Here is a 26,300-nt window from a genome sequence, read left to right as displayed (position 1 = left end):
GATGATTATCTATTTTAGAAAACACTGTCAGTGCATCTCCATTGATTATAGCTGACATTATTGTATCGGTGGTGGATTCTTTCAAATTCTTGGGTTCTATAATCTCCAGAGATTTGAAATTGGAGAAAAATGTTGACACTATTGTCAAGAGGGCACATCAGAGGTTGTATTTCCTATGGCAGCTCAGGAAATTTGACCTCTCAAGGGAATTGCGACTCATTTTTTTATTCGGCAAGAATAGAGTCTGTCCTATGTACCTGGATATTTGTGTGGTTTTGTGCAGCCAGTGAACGAGATAAGGCCAGACTACAGAGAGTAGTAAGGATTGCGGAAAGGATAAATGGAGCTGAACTTCCTTCTATTCAGGAGTTATACTTGTCTAGGGCTAGGCAGCAGTCTGGTAATATCGTGGCGGATGAAGCTCATCCTTGTCATGATCTGTTTCAACTGCTCCCATCGGGAAGGCGATATAGATCAAGTCGTGTTAAGACCACTAGGCACCTCAAAAGCTTTTTTCCGCAGGCAATTTCACTGTTAAATTCCTAACTACAAATATCATGTCATTATTGTGAAATTGGTCTATTTAAAAGGTTTTTATTGTGTATATTTTTTATGGTTTTGTATATTGTGTCTGTATGCTTGATGTGTTAAGTGAGTACTTGGCCAGTAGTTACCAGAGTCAAATTCCTTGTACAGGTTGAGTCTCTCATATCCAAATATTCCGAAATACAGAAATTTTTTAGCATGACTGTGATAGTGAAACCTTTGCTTTTTGATGGTTCAATGTACATTAACCTCATTTAAAGCACAAATTACTATAAATATTGTATACAATTACCTTCAGGCTTTGTGTTAAGGTGTATATGAAACAAATTAATTTTATGTACACAAACTTTGTTTGAGCCACAAAATTATTGAAAATATTGTATAAAATGACCTGCAGGCTGTGTGTATAAGGTGTATATAGAACATAAAAGCATCTTGGGAAAGGGACCCAAATCTAAGCAAATATTCCATAATACGGAATACTCCGATATATCCAAAACACCCCTGGTCCCAAGCATTTTGGATATGGGAGACTAAACCTATATATATATATATATATATATATATATATATATATATATATATATATATATATATATATATATATATATTTGTATACTTGGACAATAAAAATTATTCTGATTGAACATAATTAACCCCTTAACTGGCGTTGTTGCATGTGATGCGACAGCAGCCAGAAGAGCTTCAGCTGACAAGGTCACATCAAATGCGGCCACTCCGCCTATCCCCCGGGAATAATGTGGCGGCCGGTGTCAGTCGTCATCCCTGCCAAAATCAAGCCCCAAAATGAAGTGCAAATGACATTCTTGAGCGCATGCGCCTAGGATCAATAGTGCGAAGAGGGCCCTCCAAGCACTATTTGGCTGCTTTCTGCAGGTGCAGAGATCAGCTGTAGCAGGAAGGACAGATTATCAGTCCACCCTCACACACGCTCTGCCGCTCTCTGCATTTTTTTTTCCAATAAGATGTTTAATAAAAATATGTATATATATATATATATATATATATATATATATATATATATATATATATATATATATATATATATATATATATTTATTATTATTATTTTTTTTATTATATTGAATTTTGGAGGGGGGAATAAAGAATAAATAAAGTGGTTAAGCAACAGCACAAACTTTAAAAGGGGCTGAGTTACTGTAACAAATAATGCTTTAAAAAAAAAGTTAATAACTACTGTAAAACTTATTTATATAGTGATTTTCTGCAATAGTACTCAAGACACTATAAGAAAAAATAAATAAACGAGCAGTAAAAGTGAAAAGTACTCTTAGTTGGGGAGAAGTTCCCTAGCTGTCTCCACACTGCTAAGACCTAGTGAGTGGCTGTGGTCTCGTTACTATTTACAGCAACTTCATGTGACTGAGAAAAAGAAGTAAAGATGTATTTGGCGTGATGTCACTAAACCCACGAATCATGTGATTAGAAACAGAATTCCAAAAGAGGAAGCACAGAGTCAGGTGTGTTTCAAGACAGTCTTTCAACGTAATAAAAATGCAGATTTAGAATACATTTCTGGAAATTAGAATTTACAAGCTAAGTCAGCACTTTACCCTTTGGGTATTCTAAAACACGATATTAGCTAACGTGGAGACAAATAACATACTTCTGCACCAATTGGAGCTCATCAATGTACAAAAGGTTTTTGCTTTTTCTTCGGCTTATTAATTGAATACCTATAAGGGAATCTTGGGAGAGTCTCAAAGCACTCCTCCCCTGACAGAATGCACACAAGCAGCTCCTATCCGGGGTACATTACTTCTGGGAATTATCTTTAACACGGTGATTCACCAACGGATCTGAGCAAGGGGAAGATTTACTAAGCAGTGCTTTTCAAAACCGCTGCATCTACATCAGTTTCTCTCACTGGATTTAAAGGGACAATCTATCTATCCATATTATACACACAAGACCAGTTTGTCTAGAAGATGCATTTTCTTTAAAGATTTACCTCCAAGGCTAAATTGCAATATTTAGAGTTACAAAAAAGTTACAAAAATGTTACACATAGCAACCAATTAGATTCTACCTAACATTTATCTAGCACCTTCTAAAAGAGAACAGCTAGAATCTGATTGGTTGCTATGGGAAACAACATCTCCACTTCTAAAAACTCTCACTTTAGTAAATTTACTCCTTGGCATCTGATTACTGTTTGTTCTCTAGAGTGTAAGCTCCATAATGACAGGGACTGACTTAAATGACTATTCTCTGTATAGTGCTATGTATAAAACATGATTGCACTTTATGAATAATTAAATAATTGAAATTCAATGCCTTTATTGCAGTCAGTTCAGCATTTGAGTCTCTCAATTGTGTCACCATCATCCCAAAGCCATGCGTTTGTAATATGCTACTCATTGGAGAGCTCAGAGGTTTAGAACAGTCTGCTCATTTGTTTATCTGGGAGTGGAAAGAGGCAAAGCCAGCAGGACAATGGGGGCATTAGTACGTTGCAGGAAGGAATTACAGATGAAAGTTTAAGAAGAGCTGTTGAGCTAATAATGTAAAAATACTAAATATATTGTGGAGATACCAAAAATTTACCTTTTGGCTCTATATTCAAGGTCGCTAGCTGTTTTCCTGTAGGTATAATGAAGCCTTCCTCTAGGAGGATCTCAACTGAAGTCTGTGAGCTTAAAAAGAAATAAAAATGTATCAGACCTCATGTTTCTTAGGCTAAAATGCACAAAAACACAGCATTCGACACACATTTCTACAACATCAGGAACAAAAACACATACTTACATACCTCTTGCATCATAGCTAAACCGTATACTAAATGATTGTGTGTGTGTGTGTGTGAAGCCTGCCACTTCATGCCCTGTCATGAAGAATATGTTGACCCGTGCATGCCACCCACATTATAAATGTCAACATGGTCACCATCAATCTAATATACCGCACCCAACATAATATATGAAAATGGAAAATTTGGGTGGACCAAATAGAAGACTATTTGTTAACCAAACCCTTTATTGTGAGATAGGCCAGTGGTTTCAGTATTTCTGAAACAGATAGGGCCTAATTCAGACTTGTACATACACCTAATGTTAGGGGGCAATGCCAGCAAGCCCCCCTCCCCTAAGTCGCAGTCTGATTGATAGGCTGCGGACGTTTTGGGACAGGGACGGCTATGTTCCTAAAAATAAGGCGGGGGTGGGGTGGGGGGGGGGGTGTTCGCCATGATCTGCTTTTTCGACACAGATTTCCTGGCACCAGCTACAGATGTGAGGCAGCCATCTGAGTAACCTGAGGGTTACGCAGGTGCTCATGCAAGTGATCTGATGGCTGCGTCCGAGGACACAGCTGTGGAACACACAAGCATGCAGGAGGAGTCTATTTTACGCCAGACACCCCCTGCTGCATTAGCATAAGTTAGAATCACTGCTGTGTCCAACATGGAATCGGGCTCATAGTTCCTTTATCCTTGGCTACGACAAGTGGAGTAATCTTCTCATACAGAGTGGAAAGCAAACACATCTGGTAACTGTATAAGTCTGATGTGGATACATGGGTATATTACAGAAGGGCGGCTGTTACTGCTATAACATTACAAATTAAATACATTTAAAGAAAAACAAACAAATTAATAAACATCCAGACATGCACCAGGAGACATGACTGAGGAAACTTCTTGCTTCACTCCCTAATTTTGCATCGTTGGAGAAACATACTGGACAAAATTAAAGACCCAGTTACTAATGATTTAAACAAAAAGTAATGCGATGATTGTGACAAGAGTGTTAATTGGAATTAAACAGTGATGGACAACTATGACCATACATCTACAGGCCGGTCATGCACCCAATCAGCGTTTGCAATGGTCACTGTATTCAAAGTTCTCTAGGTCATCAACCTGTGGAGACCTGACCATTATGCGCAGAAGCAGGTTTCAGTTTCTCAGAGCTGAGTTAATAAAGAGTAACCAAAAGTGATGTGATGTAGTGCCTATCTGTACTAACTTAGCTACCATGTCAAAAATGGCTGCTTAAGCTAAACGTATATATTGTTCAGTATATGCTGCCATAGGATTTTCAATATCTTTCAACATCGATACAGATATATATATACACACACACACACTATATAATTATATATATACATACATACATACATACACACACTTGAGGCTGCACATTGATCCACTACTCCAGAATACACAGCAATTGGATTCAGTATGCATTAAGCAAAATATGAAACCCAGTACCCGGTTTGCAACACTAGCTCTTTGGCCTGTGCTGTGATCCACTCTAGGTTAGCGGTGGAGTTCCACGGTTTCTTTGATTTAGTATCATTCTGAAGATCTTCAAAAATCTGATGAAAATAAGAAAAAAAAACACAATTGTTCATATGTAAATGACAACACATCAGTCTAATGCGCTAGTATAGGGCTAACACAGCAGCAGTTCTCTATTACATCTGCTGGTAATACTAGTAGCTCTACAGTTGTATCTACAATAACTAGAGAAACATTTTTTTATACTGAAACCTCTCCAGGATTTAATTGCAAAATTTTATTTTTGTCTTTTTATTTTTCTATTATGCGGTATTGTGGGATTGTTGGTGAGTGAGCCAAGTATGAGTAAAATGTTGTACACTGACTTGTTTTTGTTCCATTTTGGAAGAGTGCAACAAGAAGAATAAACTGCAAAGTAAAGACAGATAAATACTCCCCCACACTGAGTCACACACCACAGAGACTGAGCCATTTAAAAGCAAAAACTATTGTTGGGTGTATGCTTGGGATTTCTGGTGGCAGACAGGATTTATATTGCAATCAGGCCCAGCATAGATTCTGTATGGCATTATGAAGTTGCTTAGTTACCGTTTAGGTTTTAGATTTAGTGAGTACTAAGAAAGTCCCTAATTCTAAAACAAAAGTGATCCTGGACTAGTTTCCTTGAAAATTTGCAGAGGCTGCATTACATGTTTGCTTTGTATGGAACTAAGCTCCGTACTCAGCAATGTGACATTATTACTATTCACTAGTAGCTTCAGTGTGTGAGACGTATTATAAACACCTACATAATCTGATCTATTGTCACGAGGGTTGTGAAACACCCACATTCTATTCAGTCTCACACTGTACGATTTTAAGTCTTCAATATTAACTGGATACATTTACAAGTCAAAAGACCCTTCTTTTTTTTTTTTTAAATAAAGTAAAGTCAGGCAGAAAAATTTATATATCTGGACACGCATTTTGAGCCCCCTAAAAAGTCAGACGTGTCTGTATTACAAAATGACAGTTACACAGATTGCTCCAGACAGTACTTCTAATGCAAACAATTTTATAACTCATAATCCATTAATTGCCTGCATTTTTTTTTATTTTTTATTTAAGATAAAAACAATGTAAAATACTGCTTACATAAGTTATCCACCCGTGCAGTAATTGGTGGAACCACCTGTTGCTGCAATAACAGCTCTAAAGGTGCATACACACACAATGATTTTTTGACGGATTATCGTTAAACGATATAGTTTAACGATAATCGTTTGAAAAAATCGTTCACTTTCTGAGTCAAACGATGAACGATTATTGTTCATGCGCGTTCACGTTTGTAGTTCAGTCAGACTTGTCAACTCAACGGTTTTCATTAAGTTAATATGCAAAAATCGTTTGTAGTTCATAAAAATCGTTCATTACATTTAAATGAACGATTTTAGTAAACGATTTTAGTTCATTTTTTCAAGGTAGAAAATCTTTTACTAAAATCGTTCATTATCGTGTGTGTATGCAGCTTTAGGGGTGATCTGGACTTTAACTTGGTCATTGTAGAAGAAAAACCAGTCTTGCTTTGGCCTTGTGCCTGGGATCATTGTCCTGCTGAAAGGTGAACTTTTTCCCAGGCTTTTCTAGCAGACTGAAGCTGGTTGCAGTATCTCACTGTACTTTTCACCATCCACTGATGCTTCAATTTTAAGAAGATGCCCCACTGAGTAAAATCATCCCCACAATATGATGTTGCCACCCCCATACTTAGTGTTTACGGAGGAATGGACAAAGTTAAGCGTGTGCCACACAGTGTTTTGAATTGGGGGTCAAAAAGCTACATTTTTGTCCCATCTGACCACAAAACCTTATCCCACATTTAAGATGGGTCGCTAAGGTTTTCTGTCAAACTCCAAACTGCTTTGCTGCATTTTTCCTTAAGAATTGGCTTCTTTCCAGCCACCCTCCCATACCGGCCAGTTGTATGCAGAGCTCCAAGTTATAGATGGCCTCTCTGACTGAGTTTTGAGGGCCTGGTCTAGGCAGTGCTTGGGTGCTATGATGCTGCTGCCATTTCTTCACAAATATATCCAACAGTTCTCACATTACCCAACCAAGATAACCAAGCGCTTGGATAATATTATGTAGCCTTTTCCTATCTTGTGCAGGTCTATAAACATTAGCTTTAATTTTCTTAGAACGCTCTTAAATTTACAGCTTTCCTTCAGATGCGGAGTATGACTAATGCCATTTTTATTATTACGGGGGTTTTATCCATAAAAGCTGACCTTATTTAAGGATTCAAAAAGGTAAAAAAGTGATTCAAAAGTCACGTGTTAGAGCAATATTCTGTGTAATAATAGAGCTTTCACAGCACAGGGGTTGAATAGTTATGCAAGCAAATATTTTTAGACACCATGAATTACGAGTTAAACATCTACTTTAAGAGCCCACTGATTCGTAAAATAAAAAAAAAAAACACCACTGGAACAATCTGTGTGTGTTATCAGTTATACAGAGTTTTGGGGGGGCTGAATAGTTTTGCTATCCAGAAAGTGAGTGTGTGTATGTATACAAAAATATTTTTTAAGTGTCCCTGTACTCAAGGTGGGAATGGCAGAAGGGCGTCTGTAGGTTCTCCACATGCAGTGATTACTACAAAGTACTGACATCAATAAAAACTTGTTGATCTATTTGCTGTCAGTGTCCAATCACTTTTGGGTACATAGTGTACATTACATTTGCTGTGGAGCAGGATTTTTTTTACGCTTTATTAAAATAAAAATCTTTATAAAATGACAGCACAACCAGAAATCAATGCGAATAGAGCATATCACAGTGAATAAGAGGCTTACTGTTACCACTTCTCTGTAATACTCCAGCTACCAACAGGAACAGCCGACTTCCATACTCTGCCACGTTCCCCATCAGCATTAGGGCTGACATTGGGTCTGATTTACAGATTGACACTAAAGCCACCGCTACTGCAAATTTGTGCACAGCCCCTATTCAAAAATGTGCAAATGTCACAGCTGCCTGGATTTGTATTGAGACGTCCACCGGTGGTTTTGCAAATCCAAGCGATTTCGCAGATCAGTGGATAATCGGCCTTCTGAGTAACCCCCAATGGTCACACAGAATGGCCGCATGAACGGAGACACCGGAATCATTTTTACTGCATACAGGATTGCAGTTGCAGGCTGAGACATTCCCTGAACACTGTTGCATGACACCTTTATCTTAGTCCCAGTGCCATTGCCACCCACAAACGGTCGCTGCCTGTCAATCACTTTGCGAATAAACCATCCCTGTGAGCTACATCGGTAATCAAAGTTGCCGCATGTGCTTTACGATACGCAGTCTACCGATAAACTTTATGTAATCTGTAGTTATAATTATACAAAAACATCAAAGGCTCCAATCCCATTAGAGTGTGCAGCTTTATTCAGTCATCAGCAACAATTAGATAACGGTGTACACACTTGTCTAGTATTAACGCCATTCATGGTAATCTAAGTAATCTCTAGTTGTAACCATGTATTTCATACTAGCGGCTGTCCCCAGCATTGCCTGTGGTTTTTTTCTCTCTCTATTCCCTCCTGTGTCTCTTGCCCATTCAGTGCCCTTCTCTACTGCCCCTCAGGCCCTTTCGCACACCTGGCAGGTGACCAGTGATAGTGGGCATGGGCAGAAGCTCCGCAGCAGGTGCAAGCACCATACATGCAAAAGGTTGATATTAATACTTTCAAATGGTTGCTTTACTTCCTTTTTCTAATTTCATATAACAGTAGCTTTCAAAACCAGTGATTTATGGAAAGTGGCCCTGGTATAATGCGTGTTACTTTGTAATATCCTGATTTATCAGAATACATGCGATTCCTAATGTAATCAGCAGGATGGAGGTGGGGAAATGGGATATAAATGATCCAATATAACGGTTCTGTATTTCATTTACATCATCAGACCCTATAAAAACTGCTGTATAAACTCCTCTTACAGTGTTATGAATATATGGTGTCTGACAGTGGCTCTGAGACATGGATAAATCTGTTCTGATGCTCAATGTACTCACGGGTAGGGTTAAGGAAATGTGCACTAGAAGATATAGTACCTTGAATTGTTCACTTGTATAGGATCCCAAAGTCTCCCGAAGTTTCACTGTGAGGAAACAAAATATTTAATGCTAGATAATATAAAAAAGGGCTGCAGTGAGAATTAATGTTATCAGTTTCCTTATAACCTGCAATTTCCTGTGAATAAAGCATGATACAGTGTAAACAGAACATACATTTCATTGCAGAAGTGGCAGAAAGGGAAATTCCCCATGGAAAACAAATATCCTCCTATTAATGACAATGAACCAGACATACTAAAGTAAAGAAAAAAGTCTAGTTCCAACAGGCAGAAGGTAGTGTCCTGACAGAGCAGCTAGCAAGACGGTTGCCTGTGGAAATGTTTCACAGCCTTGGTTACTTCATAGGTATCATGAGTTAGGTTTTAGTCATGGAAGAAATCACAGGGATCATGATTAGAAAGACTAATGGTATTTCCCGTCCCCTTTGTTGTCCATCTTTGTATTATAATTGATGGACACTCATCTTGTATACCATTTAAGAACATTAGATCATACTGTATATTCTACCAAATTACTTTGTAGAAATGCTCTCTGGATACATGTACACACGCCTGACATACATGTTTGCATATAACTGCACACTCACCATTTAGACGGATACTCCTTCACCCACACAGCAGACGGGAATAACTCAGTATAAAAGGTATGCAGTCGGGAAGCGGACGGACCTAATCCCGACAGCCGGCTTCCTGACTGTCATATCCCGGCAAGGGTCTAAAGACAGGCGTCTACATGCCGACGCCTGCCATTAGACATACGCCGGGAGCCCGGAATCCCGATCGAAGGGACGCCGGGCACAGAGCACGAATAGCCGCGGGGGTTTAGGGTTCCCCTGGGGGACTTAGGTTTAGGCGGCGGGGAAGGGGGGGTTAGGTTTAGGCACTGGGATGGGGGGGGGGGTTAGGCACCCCTAAGGGAGGGTTAGGTGGTAGAAATAGGTTAGTATATACTTACCTTTCACAATCGGGATTTCCTCCTCTGCCGGGATGCCGCTGTTGGGATCCAATCGCCAGGCATGGGTCCGGCGGTAAATCATACAGATTCCGTATAAAATAACCCACAAAAACCCCAAAAGGTGCTTCCACCAGAGAGACTGATATAATCAGATGGTCTATATTAATATGGATTCTGCAGTGATCTCCATGTATTTGACTGCTCTTTTTGAAGCTGGAAACCAGATCTAGCATGAACAGTTTCTATGTAGCAATAAGGGTTACCAGTTTTGTAGATAACAGAACTGAAACTGTGCCAAAAAAGAACCATGGTCCGGTGTGTCGGCTAGGTTCCACTGCAGGGAATAGGAAAGGAATGGGAAACTTCTTCCTATTAACTGTTCAAGCTAAATGGATACAAGCCTACAGGCTGCAGACAGAATGTTTAGGACAATTATTATATAAAATGTTTTCTTTTTATTCCAGAAAGCAACAGAAAAGTTAATAATTCCTAATTGTTTAAGCAACTGAGGAATATGCATTTTAAATAAACATTGTGTATAAATGAAATAATGACAATCTGTGTCTTCAGTCCCTGCGTTAGTCATGTCTTTAAGCAAATCACATTGTTTTAGGTCTGTTGCCCCAGTAAGTTTGGATACACAACCGTCTGACAATGTAAATCAATAAAATGTAAAATCAATTGAACAGCAACCTAATACACTTTATGGGTCACAAGGAATGACCCCATAAGCTTCAGGTGGTCCACACATTACCACCAATGTCAAATAGTTAATACATTTAACCAAAGAAAGATATCCATTTGTAGGCATTTTAATAATCAATCTCTACACGATTTTGGGGTTCGGATTAGGTATACTCACCTCAGCACCACAAGTCTGCACAACACAACATGTTGCCAAGTGCAGTCTACCCTACTACCTGAGGTTGCAGCACAGCGTAGAGGACAGTGGTGGAGTCCCAGATGCACCTTCTGATGCTTGTAGAAGAGGAGAGAGTGGGGAATAGGGAGTGGAGAAGATTTGCACACTATGGTCTCATCACAGCAAAATATTCTCATTTTTCTTCCTGCCAAAATCCTTTTCCTTTACCAATACATAATGATTAAGTACACTCTCCATAGCCACAGTGTCCCCTTTATTACGGATATAATACCCCTTGCACATTACTGTCTGCTTGCTTTCGCTGTTTGGTCAATCCTAATAACTAATGTATATCCCTCACTCTCAACTCACAAGTTTTAGAGGGATATTTCTGCTTCATCAAAATGTTCCAGTTCCTATTGCTGTTAGTTGTCAGAACAATCTGTGTGTGGGATACAATGCCAAGGAAGCCCCAATATAAAAAGTTAAACATTGGAAAATATCAATATAAAAAATTATATATATATATACATACACACACACACACACACACATATACTTATACATATACATATATATACACATACATATATACACATACATATATACATATATACACACACACACACACATACATACTTCGGATGGATAAAAGATATGGGTTTTGAGACAAGCTGCACTATGAGTGTCTCGTAAAAAAGCCTGGAGTGTGAGAGGGAAAATCATTTGAACTCGGGACTGGCTTATACATTGAGACTGATCACGTCTTTCCTCATCGGCTAAACCGAGGGAAGTACACGTGTCCTTTGGCCATTGTTACTGTCTATGCTCCACTTTTACCATTTATTCTTTATTACTTCTCTGGTATTTGGGTGTTAAACCTAGGGAATTCAGGCAGCTAAAGTCTTGAAGCGCTTACCCCATATTCTATGTTAACCAAATGGTAACTTTACACATGGAATTCAAAAGATCTTAGTGCACCAATACCTACAGAGCTTTTCCCTACAAAGATTTTACACACATTGCAGCAGCTCTAGGATGCCACCCAGTGGTTATTTATTAAACTTCAGTAACCACGTTATTTGATCAGAGTAGAATGACAACCAAGTGAAAAGTAAAAAATATGTATATACCTAGTGAAAACTAAACTACAGTATAATATGTAAAAAGATGTGTCTTATATAGCAGGGGATTACATGAACTATTCAAGTTCAGTTTTTCTTATGGTTAAGAGTGGTTCACTTATTTTAAAGCAATGCCTTAGGAAGAGTAGTAGTTGGTCTCACACGCTGAACACTTTTGCTAGTCTCCAGACATTATATAGTCTCCGAATAAGAAACAAAATAGAGACACTGCTGCAGATGTAGCCGATATCTGTTGCTGATCCCGGTTATTACATACTGGGGATGCTTAATGAGAACCACCAATGCAATTGTCAGAGGATTTACCGCAATTCTGCTTTGATACATCTCCCCCATAGTCAGACAGACCGAATAAAAACAGATACAAAATGAGGGTCTAAGCCAGGGGTACTCAACATACGGTGCTCCAGCTGTTTGTGGAACTACACATACCAGCATGTTTTGCCACAGTTTTAGCATGCCCTAATAGCAATACTGTGGCAGGGCATGTTGGGATGTGTAGTTCCACAACAGCTGGAGGACAGCATATTGAATATTTCATGTGGGGGTTTTAGAATTAGCCAGGCAAGAGGATGAAACAGTCTTCTTGGATAAAACCACTGGATATCATTTAGAAGGGGAAAAAGAAAAGACAAAAAAACAACACAATATGGATATGCTTCATTTTATTGAAACTTGCAATATATAAAATATATATAAAAAATGGAAATAAATACATAATCAATCACAAAAGAAAACAAAGGTCAGGGGAATATCCATTACCCGACTTTGTGAACAATCCGACCAAAACCAGGAGGTTTTGGTCGCACTGTTCACAAAGTCGGGTAATGGATAGCCGGCAAGGAGCAGCGTTGCACGTGCACGTTGGGTCCTTGCCGATCCTGACTACTGAACATGCAAGTCAACCTGGCAACGCTCGTCGGGTTCGGCATGTTCAGAGATAGGAGGTCGGGCTCCTTAACTGAAGGACGTTCAGTGAACGCTGTTGTGCTAGACGTTCAGACCTTCAGGTCACCTAATGGATAGGCACCTGTAGACATTATTCCATAATATTAATCCCCAAACAAAACCAATACAACAACTTAAACAGCCACCTACATACAATCCACTCACTACAAGGGAAAACTAAGCAAGGATTTAAACAAACACCTCAAGTATAAGAAAAGATCTAAAATCACACTACTTATCACTACCCATCACCACTATCTAACACCTACAGGTAGACGTATGCAAACCTTTCCAAAAAACAAAACAAACAAAAAAAATAAAATAAAAATATAACTTAATAAAATCTACGGAGAGGGAAAGAAGAGAACCCCAAGCTGAACTCAGAAGAGGCTGTCTACACCTGTCAAACCGTAATGCAGCTGTCCTAAGGCGAGCTCAGGGAGGACAGAACCCTCCCGTGGAGTAGAAGGGCAAAAGCTGGAGTTGTGGCTGGGGCCTTATTGCTTGAGTAGTGTGCACTTTTCACATACTCAGCACAGGGATAATAGCACCTGCAAATCAGTATTATGGGCCAAAATGAGTAGACACCTGCACAGGGAAAGCAGAAGAGAGTACCCAGAAACCACCAAGATACATATCAAACCAGTTTCTTTACCATAGGGTGCAGACTCTTATACCCAGGGCACATCCAAGACAATGTCCTCACCAGAACAAGAATAGCTACTGGACTCTGGGAAGTAGCCTAAAGATGGGGAAGAAAGAGAAAGATCTGGGCACAGCAAGAATACAGCATTTATGCAACATCTGACTTTCCTCAATACTAAGGATTATTATTACAGTCTTCCACAGCAGATAGCAGCATTTATACAGGAACTGAGGATTAGGTTTTAAACTGGCTGAATGGACTGAAGTGGATAAATGAAATGAATACTGCATGACACAGCGAGAGACCTAAATAGAAGAGCTCAGGTACAAGCAGATGCCAAATACAAACTGCAAGGTGAATAGGTGATCTCAAAAAACATGGGGGAGACTCAATTACTAAGGGGTAAAAGGTCTATCAGAGAATGTGGACCCAAGCCAATTACAAAATACCCCACAAGCTATTATGCAGGAGTGGAGTGGTTCAGATTAGGACATTTGTCAGGGCTCACATAGTTCTTTTACCTACGGGTGGGAACTGGAAGAGACTCATGTGAAATGCACTTTTCACCAGTTTAAAAATCAAGGAAATTATTATTATTACTGGGCATACACAGACAGGTAAAATGTCTGTCGGTCTGAAACACACATTAACCGACAGCTTGACCCCCAGCCAATGATATGGCCATACACCAAGATTTGTCACGGTGTATGACCATAATCTCTGCCCTCCTCCCCTGGGGAGGAGACATTTCCCCATTCCTGCCCCATGAAAGAACAGGGGAAATGACAGGTAAGCAGCAGCTCATATATTGCCTGATGCGGCCGAATTGTAACTTCAAAATATTGTATCGGATGGACAATTCGGCATGTAGGACTTATCGATATTTTCGGGCTAGTTTTTGCACTCACACACAGTACAATTATCTGGATGATCCACCAATAGCCCAGAATCTTGTATAGTGTATGCCCAGCATAAGGGACCTGTACTGGCACAGAATTCTGTCTTACACTGCTTTCAAGTTTCCCACTGCAGTCCCTCCTCCAGCACTGTGCACACTGCCACTTAACTATAATACACAATAAGCAAATAGCCAATAGAAGAGATATTTCTCTTCTCACACAGTGTATATCTATTGGCTTGTCACACAGCCTGCAGTCAATACAACCAACATTGTCCCTACTAGGGTGGAACACTGATCTTCTCAAACCAGCACAGAGGCTAGCTAATGATGGCAGATAATGAAAAGGCACAGATGACTAAAGGGTCCTGGACATTGTAATTCCCCATCCGCTTCACTGGCCTAGAGCCCCAATGACATCAAGAACCAGTAGTGAAGGGTCTACTAACTGTGGCCCTGATTCAGAGTATTACGTAGTTCACTCAGCAGCTGCGCAGAGTGAAAATATGTAAAAGCAGCAGTTGGCGCCTGTAGTAGAAAGACGCCCACTGCTGGCTTTTGTGATCTGCTGCTGCGTCCGAAGGTGCAGCATCGGATCATCTGTGTGAAAATCAGTCATCTGAGTAACCCTCGAGTTACGCAGCATGGCCTTGTATTTCACGCTTCGGGGCCAGTGAAGCTGCATCCAAGGACGCAGCCACTGGCCTCGGCACGACTAGAAAACATGGCCGACACACCCATTTTCTGAAACACTGGCCGTCATCGTCCTTTCACAGCCTACCAATGGCTGCTGCTTAGGGGTCACGGAGACTGTTGTTGCAGACACAGATCTACACAGGCACAGTACAGATCCTGCGCATGCAGATTGTCTAACATCGGCGTTACAATGATCGCAAATACGCACTATTTTATCCGATTTTGAGGACAGAGGACTCACTTTTTCAAAATGGGTGGGTCCCTGGGGACATACTCCGCTGCAGCCAATCCCTGACTGTCAATTAAGACTGATTTATCTTGGCCTGGCTGCAGGCTGTAAAAAGCGGCGGTTGAGCCAGGAGTGAACCTCTTTGGGACATCACTTAGCATGCAGCGGCTGCAATGGCACTACAGTGATATACTGCAGCTCCCTGACCCGGCGTGAAGACATCCCCTACTATGAGGTGTACTACAGTGTGCAGGAGGCTGCAGAAGACTGTCTCTAGCACGGGTGCACTAACATGAGGATTCTACTAAGTCACAGTGGGTAGTGGGTGGGGGTTTGGTACTGTGGTGGGTGAGGGGTGCTGTGGGACAGTGAGTGGCTCTTTGGTGCCGTGGCGTGACTGAGGTTAACTTCCTGCGGCTGCTGCTAACAGTGAAGAGGGACGGACGGGGAGAAGAGCACAATGGGCCAGCTGCTACTAGTACTTTAAGCTGCAATCTACCCTTATTCCCTCCCTACCTCCAGCACTGCATACCCCTAACCTCCTCCTTACTCCCAGTACTGCCCCAGCTGCTATCTACTCTTGCCCCCACCCCACTACCATCTCCCGCTAACCTTCTCCTTGCCCCCCCAGTAGTGCACCAGCTGGTATCTACCCTTGCCCCCTCCCTAAGCCCAGCACTGCCTGCCCTTATTCCCCTCTACCTCTATCCCAACTTCTCCCTGCCTTTAACCCCAGCTCTATCCCAACTGCTGCTTGTTCTTAACCCCCTCTACCCAAACGCTTACCTGCCCCCTGCACTGTCCCAACTGTTGCCTGCCCTAACCCCCCATAATGTGAGGAGACCCCCAACTTTTTAAAAGTAAGTAGTTCCTGGGACCCACACATGTTTTTGCTCAGTGCGATCACTGGAGACATATGTAAACCATCTGGTTTGTGTAAAAATCTGAATCAGGCCCTATGCACGATGTGTAGTTCCAGCTCTCTACAATGTTTAGTGTGTGGGACATAAGAACTGTTATTTGAAAAGAGAGCCCGCTATGTACCTGTCCTCTCCTCTTTTATCCCTCTCCTTTCCTGATCCTATTTTTTTCTAAATGATAGAAAACAAAAAGGAAATGATGGTATTTGCATCTCTGATGTCATCTATTGCGCCGCTTTCCTTTTATAAATAAAAAAACAAAAATTGCCCCTAGAAATAAGGAGGAACATGAACCAAGCAGAGGGTCTGCTTCATAGATGGACTGCAATTACGGACGCAGCAAACTTGTGCCAATGTCTCAGCCACTGCCCTATGTACAGAGACGCCCACCGCCAGCGCCTCAGATCTGCCGCTTATGTACAAAAGTGGCAACATCAGGAACATTGGTCGTACCATCAAATTTATGAGCAACCCTATGGGGGTTTCAGACTGTATCAACTTATGGTGCATACACACGATCAGATTTTTTCTTCAGATATGGACGATAACGATTTAAAAATCGTTCAGTCGTTCATATCTGAAGGAAAATCGTTCATATCTGACATGCCTGAACGATGGACGATCAACGATGCGCGTTCCCGTTTGTCAGATAACGATATCTGACATCTGATGGGTTTGCAGTCAGACTTGGACGATTCCATTCATTTTAATGCAGTCAAAAATCGTTCAATCGTTCAAAACTTTGGTCAAATCGTTCAGATCGTTTAATCGTTCAATCGTTCATCTGACAAATCTGACAAGTCTGACAAATCTGACCGTGTGTACGCTCCATAAGACGCCGGGGCAAGTCCAACTGCGAATGAATTTGCAGTGGCAGACTAGGACACACCCTGAAATGCTGGCGACACCCCTGCATTTTTTTAGCCACCCCAATACCTGCCCCCAAACGGTCACTACCGGTCACTCACTTTATGAATACATCCTCTCTGCGTTTGCAATCGCTAATCAATCACAGTGCGGCTGTGACGCTTACGCAGCGACATAAAAACGCACAACTGCGTCCGACAGACATCGCATCCACCTCTGAATCGGCCCCTGAGTGAGGTTGTCAATTCCATCAAAAGCTAGGAAAAAGGACTTCACAAAAGTAATCAGACTTATTGATGATTCCCAGACTAAACATGCATTTGACATCTGTTCTTCTGTTCAGGGCTATAGATGTGGTAGGATGCAAACAAATGCAACAGCACACTTGTCAGCTAAATGTGGGACATAAGGACATATGGAGACATTGACTAGTAAAATACAGCTTCCTTCACTCCCTTCTACAATGATCTACACTCTATCCAATCCTCAATATGTTCCAGAAGCTAAAACAACCAACTTAAACAAAATCACATGGCTATCACAAGAAATGATAGAGCTATCAGTTACGCCTTTATCTCAGAGGAGTGGGACAAAGCACTGGTCCAACACGTTTCAGCACTGAGTGCCTTTGCCCTAGTGACGAGGACACGAGGCACAAGCAACTAATTCCCTCAACCACCAAGTCGAAGCAGGACGCCGCCTCTAGCACTGGACTGTACCGAAATGGGTTAACCGCAAGCCCACCAGCTAATCGCATGATTGCCGTTATCACCATCACCATACGCAGGGTTTGAGTTTCGGGCCCGCAGTATCCTCGAGCATTGTGTCTCACTTTGTGTACGGTTATTAAACATCTGTTCACCCTGTACACACGGTTTCAGTCTTCATTCACGTAACTGCTACATAATACCTGCACACCACTTTATCAGCACCAGACAGAACCACCCCATCTCTGGGCTGCTGCCCTCAACCCAACCACACCCCCCCTCCTTACCTTCCACCATCCTCTCTTGTGCAGCACTGCCTGATCTCACCTTCATATGCTAGAAACCGGACACCTCTAAGGAAAGCTACGCACAGACCACCTCTCCCCACCGACCACTCTTTTCCACACGAACCTCATCTCCACCCAAACACACCCCCATGTATCAGAGCGCAGTCTTCAATCAATTTTCTATAAGTTACTCAGTAACTACAGGTGGTTCTTTATCTTGACACAAGTTTGCATGACCACATTTCAGCTACACCAAATGGGGTAGAGCTGGGTTAGAAAATAGTGGCAAATAGTCCCTGTCCTTTGCAGATGTGACTGGGTCTGAAAACATAGGTATTGGGGTGATCATTGGGGGGGATTAAATTATCAGCAATGTACTGCCGCAGTGGTTGGCTGATGACATTGGAGTGTGACAGTAACCAAACACCGCTAATTTTCCTCCTATGGGGTGTGATAGGCAATTAGCGATGTTTGTGAGATATAATGTTCCCTGCCATTGTATGTATATCATACAGTCACACAGCATACCTCAATTTACCAATATGAAGATTGGTACTCTCTTCCAGACAGAAGCCTTAATTCAGTATCCAGAACTAGGGAAAATAGGACACACCATTACAATCTGAGTAAATGCAAACATTTGTACATTTGCAGCCAAACTTAGCATTACTAAATAAAATGAGATGGACTGATCAGGGCATAGCTTGTCAAGTGCAGACTACGGGAGTGAATACACCGGTATGTAGTCAGGAAGTCGGCGGTCGACATGCCGACCGCCTGTTTCCTAACTGTAAAATCCCAGCATGGGGAGAGGGTTAGGTTAGGGGCAGGACGACGACTTAAGGTTAGCCACCCCCCTGGGAGGGTTAGGTTAGGCAATTGTTGGGGGAGGTTAAGGTTAGGCACCCCTAAAAGGAGTGTTAGGGTTAGTGGAGAAAAAAAAAAAAAAATACATTAAATAAAATAAAAAAAACCTTACCTGTCAGGATCTGCTGTTGCCAGTCTTCCGGCGTCGGGATTTGAACCGCCAGACTTAGGTCCGGCGGTCACACATACAGATTCCGGGTACCCCATGTTGTTATTTACCCACAAACAAATAACCCACAAATATTTTACGAGTGTTTCCCATGTAATGAGAGAGCTGCTGAGCATTTTCTCCAGCAAAGTATGGGAACTTAACACTTGGTATTTATGAAAACCAGGAGTCAGCATGTACTATTAAGGATGCTTTATGCACATTCTGTAATCACTTTTAAAGAAAAAAATATGAGATATGGTAAGAACTTACCCTTGTTATCTCTATTTCTACGAAGTCCATAGGGTTCCACAGGATACCTTGGGGGGGGGGGGGTATAGGTGTGACGTCAGTCGCTGGGCACCATAGAGTTAAGCTTTTCAGCCTCCCAGGATGCACTAGGGTCCCCCTCCTATACCCCGCCCCCGAGCCAAGGCACCTCAGTTAGTTATCAAGCCATAGGCCGGAGGAGGAGAAGGAAGAGAGAGAAAAAAAGATCTGGACACATACAAGAATCACATTCTCACCAGAGGGAGACGGAAAACCGGTGACCAGAGCCAAGCCCATCTGCAGCACAGGTGCGACAGGGCGGGAGTCCTGTGGAACCCTATGGACTTCGTAGAAATAGAGATAACAAGGGTAAGTTCTTACCATATCTCATATTTTCTACTTCAGGGTCCATAGGGTATCCACAGGATACCTTGGGGATGTCCCAAAGCAGTATCCTTTAAGGGTGGGGACGCTCCTGTGCAGAAAGGAGAATCCGCCGCCCGAAGGAAGCATCCTGAGAGGCGAAGGTGTCAAACCTGTAATACCTCACGAAGGTATGGACAGAGGACCACGTAGCAGCCTTGCAGATCTGAACTGCCGAGGCACCACGTCGAGCTGCCCACGAAGGACCCACAGATCTAGTGGAATGAGCCTTCAGAGAAGGAGGGACCGGTAGGCCTTCATGAAGATAAGCTTCAGAAATAGCCATACGGATCCAGGCTGCCAAAGTTTGCTTTGAAGCAGGCCAACCCTTTTTACGGAAGCCATAGAGGACAAACAAAGCGTCCGACTTCCTAAACGAAGAAGTGCGGTCAACATAAGTCCTTAAGGCCCGCACAACATCCAAAGAGGCCTCACCCACGGATAGACCCGGTGAGTTAAAGGCCGGAACAACTATTTCCTCGTTAACATGAAACTGGGAAACAACTTTGGGAAGAAACTCGGGCCGAGTGCGGAGCACTGCCCTGTTCCCATAAAAAACCAAGAAAGGGGGTCTACAAGAAAGAGCCCCTAACTCAGAAACACGTCTGGCCGAAGCAATGGCCAGAAGGAAAACAGTCTTAGCTGTTAGCCATTTAAGATCCACTGAGCCCAGTGGTTCAAACGGCGGTCCTTGGAGAGCCCTCAGGACCACAGCCAAATCCCAAGGCGCCACAGGTGGAACAAAGGGCGGCTGAATGCGGAGAACACCCTGCATAAAGGTGCGCACATCCGGGATTGTAGCAATCCTACGGTGAAACCAGACAGATAGGGCCGAAACCTGTACCTTCAAAGAAGCAAGGCGAAGCCCATGATCTAGTCCCGCTTGCAGGAAGGCGAGAATCCGAGACAGACGAAACTCCCGCGGTGCATAACCTCTCGGTCGACACCACTGGAAGAACGTATGCCACACGCGATGGTATATCCTCGCGGAAGACGGTTTCCGAGCTCGTAACATGGTACGCACCACAGAGCTGGAAAACCCCCGGGACCTCAGCATGGCTGTCTCAACAGCCACGCCGTCAAAGACAGCCGAGTCAGGTCCGGGTGAAGGCAAGGACCCTGAGACAGAAGGTCCGGTCGTAGCGGCAACCGCAGAGGACTGTCCACGGACAGACCCTGAAGGTCTGAGAACCAGTGCCGTCTGGGCCACGCAGGAGCTATCAACAGGAGCGACCCTCCTTCCTGTTTGAATTTCCGGATTACCCGTGGAAGAAGGGAGACCGGAGGGAACAGGTATGCGAACCGGAACGTCCACCGGACGGACAGAGCATCCACCAGAGACGCCCCTTCGTCTCTTGTGCGAGACCCGTACACCGGCAACTTGTTGTTGTGCCGGGACGCCATGAGGTCGATTTCTGGAAGACCCCAGCTGTCCACCAGTAGTTGAAAAACGTCCGGGTGCAGGGACCATTCCCCCGGATGAACGTCCTGGCGACTTAGAAAGTCCGCCTCCCAATTTAGCACTCCCGGGATGAAGACCGCTGATATGGCCGGAAGATTGCGCTCCGCCCAAACCAGGATCCGAGAGACCTCTACGAGAGCCGCCCGACTGAGAGTTCCTCCTTGCCTGTTTATGTAGGCCACGGTGGTAGCGTTGTCCGACTGGACCTGCACCGGGCGACCCTGGAGAAACCGCTGTGCCTGCTGGAGAGCATTGAAGACCGCACGGAGTTCCAAGATATTTATTGGAAGCTCCGCTTCTGTCGGCGTCCACCTGCCCTGGAACAAGTGTGGACCCGAAACTGCTCCCCAGCCCCGAAGACTGGCGTCCGTTGTCAACAGAACCCAATTTGGAACCCAGAACGGACGTCCCTTGTTGAGGTGGGTCGTCTGTAACCACCACGCAAGGGACAGGCGAACCTCCGGGGTGAGCACAATCGTCCGGGACTTCAGAGACTGAGGCAGCCCGTTCCACTTGGACAGGATCAGGTGCTGCAGAGGTCTGGAGTGAAACTGGGCGTATTCCACCATGGAGCCCAGTAACCTCATCGCCGAGTGTAAGGACACCCGGCGGCTGTGCCGACAACTGCGCACCCTTGACTGTAAAGCAGAGATCTTGTCCTCCGTCACGAAGATCCTTTGCTGTCCCGAGTCCAATAAGGCTCCAAGATGCAGAATCCTCCGAGACGGGATTAGAGTGGACTTCTGCCAGTTGATTAGCCAGCCGTGCCGTTGCAGCAGTGCAATGGTCAGGTCCAAGTGGCGTAACAGGAGCTCTGGAGATCCTGCCACCAATAACAGGTCGTCCAAATACGGCAACATGCGGACTCCCTGCAGCCGCAGAGAAGCCGCCATGACCGCCATCACCTTGGTGAAAACACGTGGTGCTGTTGCCAGGCCAAAAGGTAACGCCCGAAACTGGAAGTGGTCGCTGCGGATTGCAAACCTGAGGAACTGTTGATGGCGCAAAAGAATAGGGACATGCAGGTAAGCGTCCTGTATGTCCAATGACACCATGTAGTCCCCAGGTTCCAGCGCTAGAATGATGGACCGTAGGGTCTCCATCCGAAACTTCGGGACCCGCAAAGACTTGTTGAGTGCTTTGAGGTTGAGAATCGGACGATATGACCCATTGGGTTTCTGTACCAAAAATAGATTTGAATAGAAACCCTGGCCCCTCTGGGAGAATGGAACAGGCACTATAACTCCAGCCTGGAGCATAGTGTGCAATACCTTCCGCAGCTCCGTAGCCTTGTTCCGGTCTGATGGTAGACCCGTGGTGAAGAATCGAGCCGGGGGTCTGTGCCGGAAGGAGAGGGCGTATCCGTGGGAAACCACCTCCAGAACCCAAGTGTCTGTCGTAGTGGTCGACCAACACTGGGCGAACTGTAGCAGGCGGCCTCCCACCCTGGGATCCCCCAAAGGGAGGCCCGCACCGTCAGGCCGCAGGCTTGTCATCTGGCTTGCGGGCCGGACGTCTGGTACTCCATGCCTGCTTCCGGGGCTTGACCGATTTCTTAGGGCCAGCCTGTCGAGGAAACGACTGTGGTTTGGGCCTGCCCTGGGCCCTAGATGACCGAAAGGACGATGGTCCAGAACCAGAAGGAGTAGCGGCCGACGGGAGACAAGCAGATTTGGCTGCCGCCAGCGTGGCCACAATCTTATCCAGATCCGGACCGAAGAGAACTTCTCCGGTAAACGGCAACGCTTCCAGACCTTTCTTGGAATCTGCGTCCGCCTTCCAGGATCGCAGCCACAAGGTGCGACGAGCAGCTACCGCTGCTGAAGAAATTCTAGACACCAGAGTACTAATGTCTAGAGCTGCCTCGTTGATGTAGGTGGCCGAATCACGGAGATTGCCAATCAACTCCGCCTGTTCGGCCGGACAGTCGGATTCAAAAGAAGCCTCTAATGAATCCGCCCAGCGCTCCATCGCTCTGGCAACCCAGCAAATGGCCATAGCCGGCCGTGCTGCCCCCCCTGCAAGGGAATAAGCGGACTTCAGGCAGATTTCTACCTTGCGGTCCGTAGCATCAAGGGAGGACATGGATGGCATCGGCAATGTGGCACTACGGACAAGACGGGTCACGTGAGAATCCACCTGTGGAGGGGATTCCCACTTAGCAAAATAATTATCCGCGAACGGATAAGCCACCGCCAGGAGTCTCTGCGGCTGGTATCTTTTGCCAGGTTGTTTCCACGCCTCCTCTAAATGGTCCACCAACTGACCCGAAAGAGGAAAGACTGTGGCATCGCCCTTCACATCTTTGAAAATGGCATACTTAGATTTAGCCGCTGGGGGAACTTCGTCCTCAATCACCAAGGCTGTGCGGACCGCCCGGATAAGTCCAGGAATATATACTTTGGACTTAGCATCAGCGTCCTTAGTATGGAGAGGTTCCTGATCGTAAGGATCCAGAATCTCCCCATCATCAGACGTCCCTTCGTCATCCTCATAAGGAGCGGACAGAGATGCCACCGGCCTTTTATGAGGCCGCATCACAGACTCCCCTTGCAACACATCCGACAAGTGCTGTACAGAACTCGTCAGGGAGTTAACCCACGCTGGCTCCTGAGAACCCGGGAGCGGGGAAATAGGGAGACTGTGGGGTACCACCAATTGTCGTGGGAATCCCTGCATGGGTGACGACACCACAGACTGCTGGGACAAACCCATCGGAGTAAACGCAGGCTGCGGAGCTAACTGGCCCACTAAAGCTGTTAACGCCTGAGCGAAACAAGCCCAGGGCGGCTCCTGTACCGGTGCTGTAACCGTAATAGGCCGCGCCATGGACAAACACTGCCGGCAAAGGCCCTCCGCGCTACCCTCCCCCTCCGCTAACGGTACTTTGCACGTGGTACACTGTAGCCGGAGGGGAAAATCACTTTCAGACATGATGGCACCACGTATGTGACCTCTCTCACCAATTAAGTATTAAATAGGCGAGAGACCACCCTGCAGCACCGCACCGCAAGGGCTTTAGCAGAAAGAACAGGGACAGTAATAAAGCTGACAGTTTAGAGAAGAAAAGTTACAGGCAGCGCTAGCACAGTCACATACAATGCAGAGAAATAACAATTCCTGCACTAACAGCGCTGATCACTCAACTACACAGACACAGGGCCTGGTAGGACACAGCGCTGCATACACAGACCTGAGCCACAGCGGAGGAGAGGTATGCGGGGGGACCCAGACCACGATGCTTCCGTCCAGCGCTTCCAGCAGCGTTCACCATGCGTTCTGGAGAAGATGGCCGCCGAGGAGCAGAGAGGAGGCTGGCCTGGGGGAGGAGCGCTGCCACAGGACCAGTCGGCAGCATGCAGAGAGGGCTGTGTGCAGCGGGGGAGGCGCCGGCTGTGAGACAGGGAAGGCGCGCTCCCCTGGCATGCATTTAACCCCTGGGACGCCGCAGCGCTACCGCTCTGCTGCGGTCCGCTGTCCCAGGGGGTAGTGGAAAGCGCAGGTTGGTCGCCTGGCTCCACGCTGCAGCCAGTCCCCAGGGAGCCCCCTGCCTGGGGACTTGGGTCCCCGCTGGTCACATGGTCCTACCGCGGGACCCCGCTGCTTACCTTTGTCCCCCTTGGATCCGGCCATGGTCCGGAACATCTGGGGTCACCGCTAGCTGTGACCCCAGATGCTCACCAGCATCCCCGGATCGGTACCGGCGTTCTGGTACCGGCGGGGGTGTAGGGAAGACAGCATGGACGTCAGGACTGACTGTCCATGCTGTACATCCAGATGTGCAGCCACAGCTGCACTGAAGAAAGCTTCAGGGGCTCTTCTAGCCCCCACTCCGACAGGTGCACCCGACGCCGGCCGGGCACCAAACTAAACTGAGGTGCCTTGGCTCGGGGTATAGGAGGGGGACCCTAGTGCATCCTGGGAGGCTGAAAAGCTTAACTCTATGGTGCCCAGCGACTGACGTCACACCTATACCCCCACCCCCCCCCCCCCAAGGTATCCTGTGGATACCCTATGGACCCTGAAGTAGAAAGTATTTTAACAATAAACTTTCAGAATACTGACAGCAGCATCCCGATAGAATTTCGTATGTACCTTAACCCCAAGCCTCCCCTCCCGCAGCCTAACCCCAAGCCTCCCATCCCGCAGCCTAACCCCAAGCCTCCCCTCCCGCAGCCTAACCCCAAGCCTCCCCTCCCGCAGCCTAACCCCAAGCCTCCCCTCCCGCAGCCTAACCCCAAGCCTCCCCTCCCGCAGCCTAACCCCAAGCCTCCCCTCCCGCAGCCTAACCCTCAGCCTCCCCTCCCGCAGCCTAACCATCGGGATGCCGATTACATCCCTCTATAAATATCTGATGTATTGTTAGACTGCTATTTAATTACTAATTAATGGTTCTGATATTGCTAACTTTTAAACGTATTTAAATATAAAATGTGCAAAAATGAGTTACAGGATTTTACTCACCAGAAAGGATTTGTCGTTTCTGTTCTTTTAATGAGAGTGTGGGAAGAACATCTTCAGAGTCTTCCGAATCATCATCTGCAGACACCCAATGAGGGTTTGAGGATTTACCCAGCTGACGGGACCAATACTCACGTCTGAGCCATTCCATCACAAAATCCCAACCTGAGCAGAAAGAGAGGGCATGCCTAATGAAAAGGTGAATGATTGTCCTGGCCAAGTGCCTCCGTATGCCAACAAAGAAAAATAAAATGTGGTTTATTTTATTTTAATAACCTACTCAGAAGTAAATCTAGTTTTCAATGGTAAAGTGGTCTATCCTGCCCATCTAAAACACCAAGACAACTTGGGAGCACTTTCAGAATGAAAATAAGACAAAGCTGCATGATATCAGCAAGTTCTGGGAAATTATCGCTATTCCTGCTAGTACACAATGAAGCCCAAGCCTGAATTTGTGGCAATTCAGTGCGTCTATGAAAATGAGCGGATAATGAATTCACACATGTACAATCAAATACGGTTTAAACCAAAACCATCAACAAATGAAGATTCTTATCTAGACTCAGGGATG

At 44.8% G+C, this 26,300-nt stretch overlaps 1 protein-coding gene across 1 annotated transcript in view; it reads right to left on the bottom strand.

Annotated features, from left to right (window-relative positions):
* LAS1L (LAS1 like ribosome biogenesis factor) overlaps positions 1–26,300 on the bottom strand; it is a 62,009-nt gene that overhangs the window by 12,810 nt on the left and 22,899 nt on the right. Inside the window, exons 5-8 of the mRNA XM_088478209.1 lie at positions 25,733–25,894; positions 8,919–8,965; positions 4,799–4,905; positions 3,136–3,224 (exon numbers count right to left, since the gene is read on the bottom strand). Coding sequence (XP_088334335.1) covers positions 3,136–3,224; positions 4,799–4,905; positions 8,919–8,965; positions 25,733–25,894 — 405 coding nt within the window. The remainder of the gene's footprint in view (positions 1–3,135; positions 3,225–4,798; positions 4,906–8,918; positions 8,966–25,732; positions 25,895–26,300) is intronic.

Source organism: Taudactylus pleione, unplaced genomic scaffold, assembly GCF_031769625.1.
Source record: "Taudactylus pleione unplaced genomic scaffold, aTauple2 ptg000211l, whole genome shotgun sequence".
Classification (NCBI taxonomy): Eukaryota; Metazoa; Chordata; class Amphibia; order Anura; family Myobatrachidae; genus Taudactylus; species Taudactylus pleione.
The sequence above is the reverse complement of the archived record's forward strand: the minus strand, read 5'-3'. Positions and strand labels throughout refer to the sequence as shown.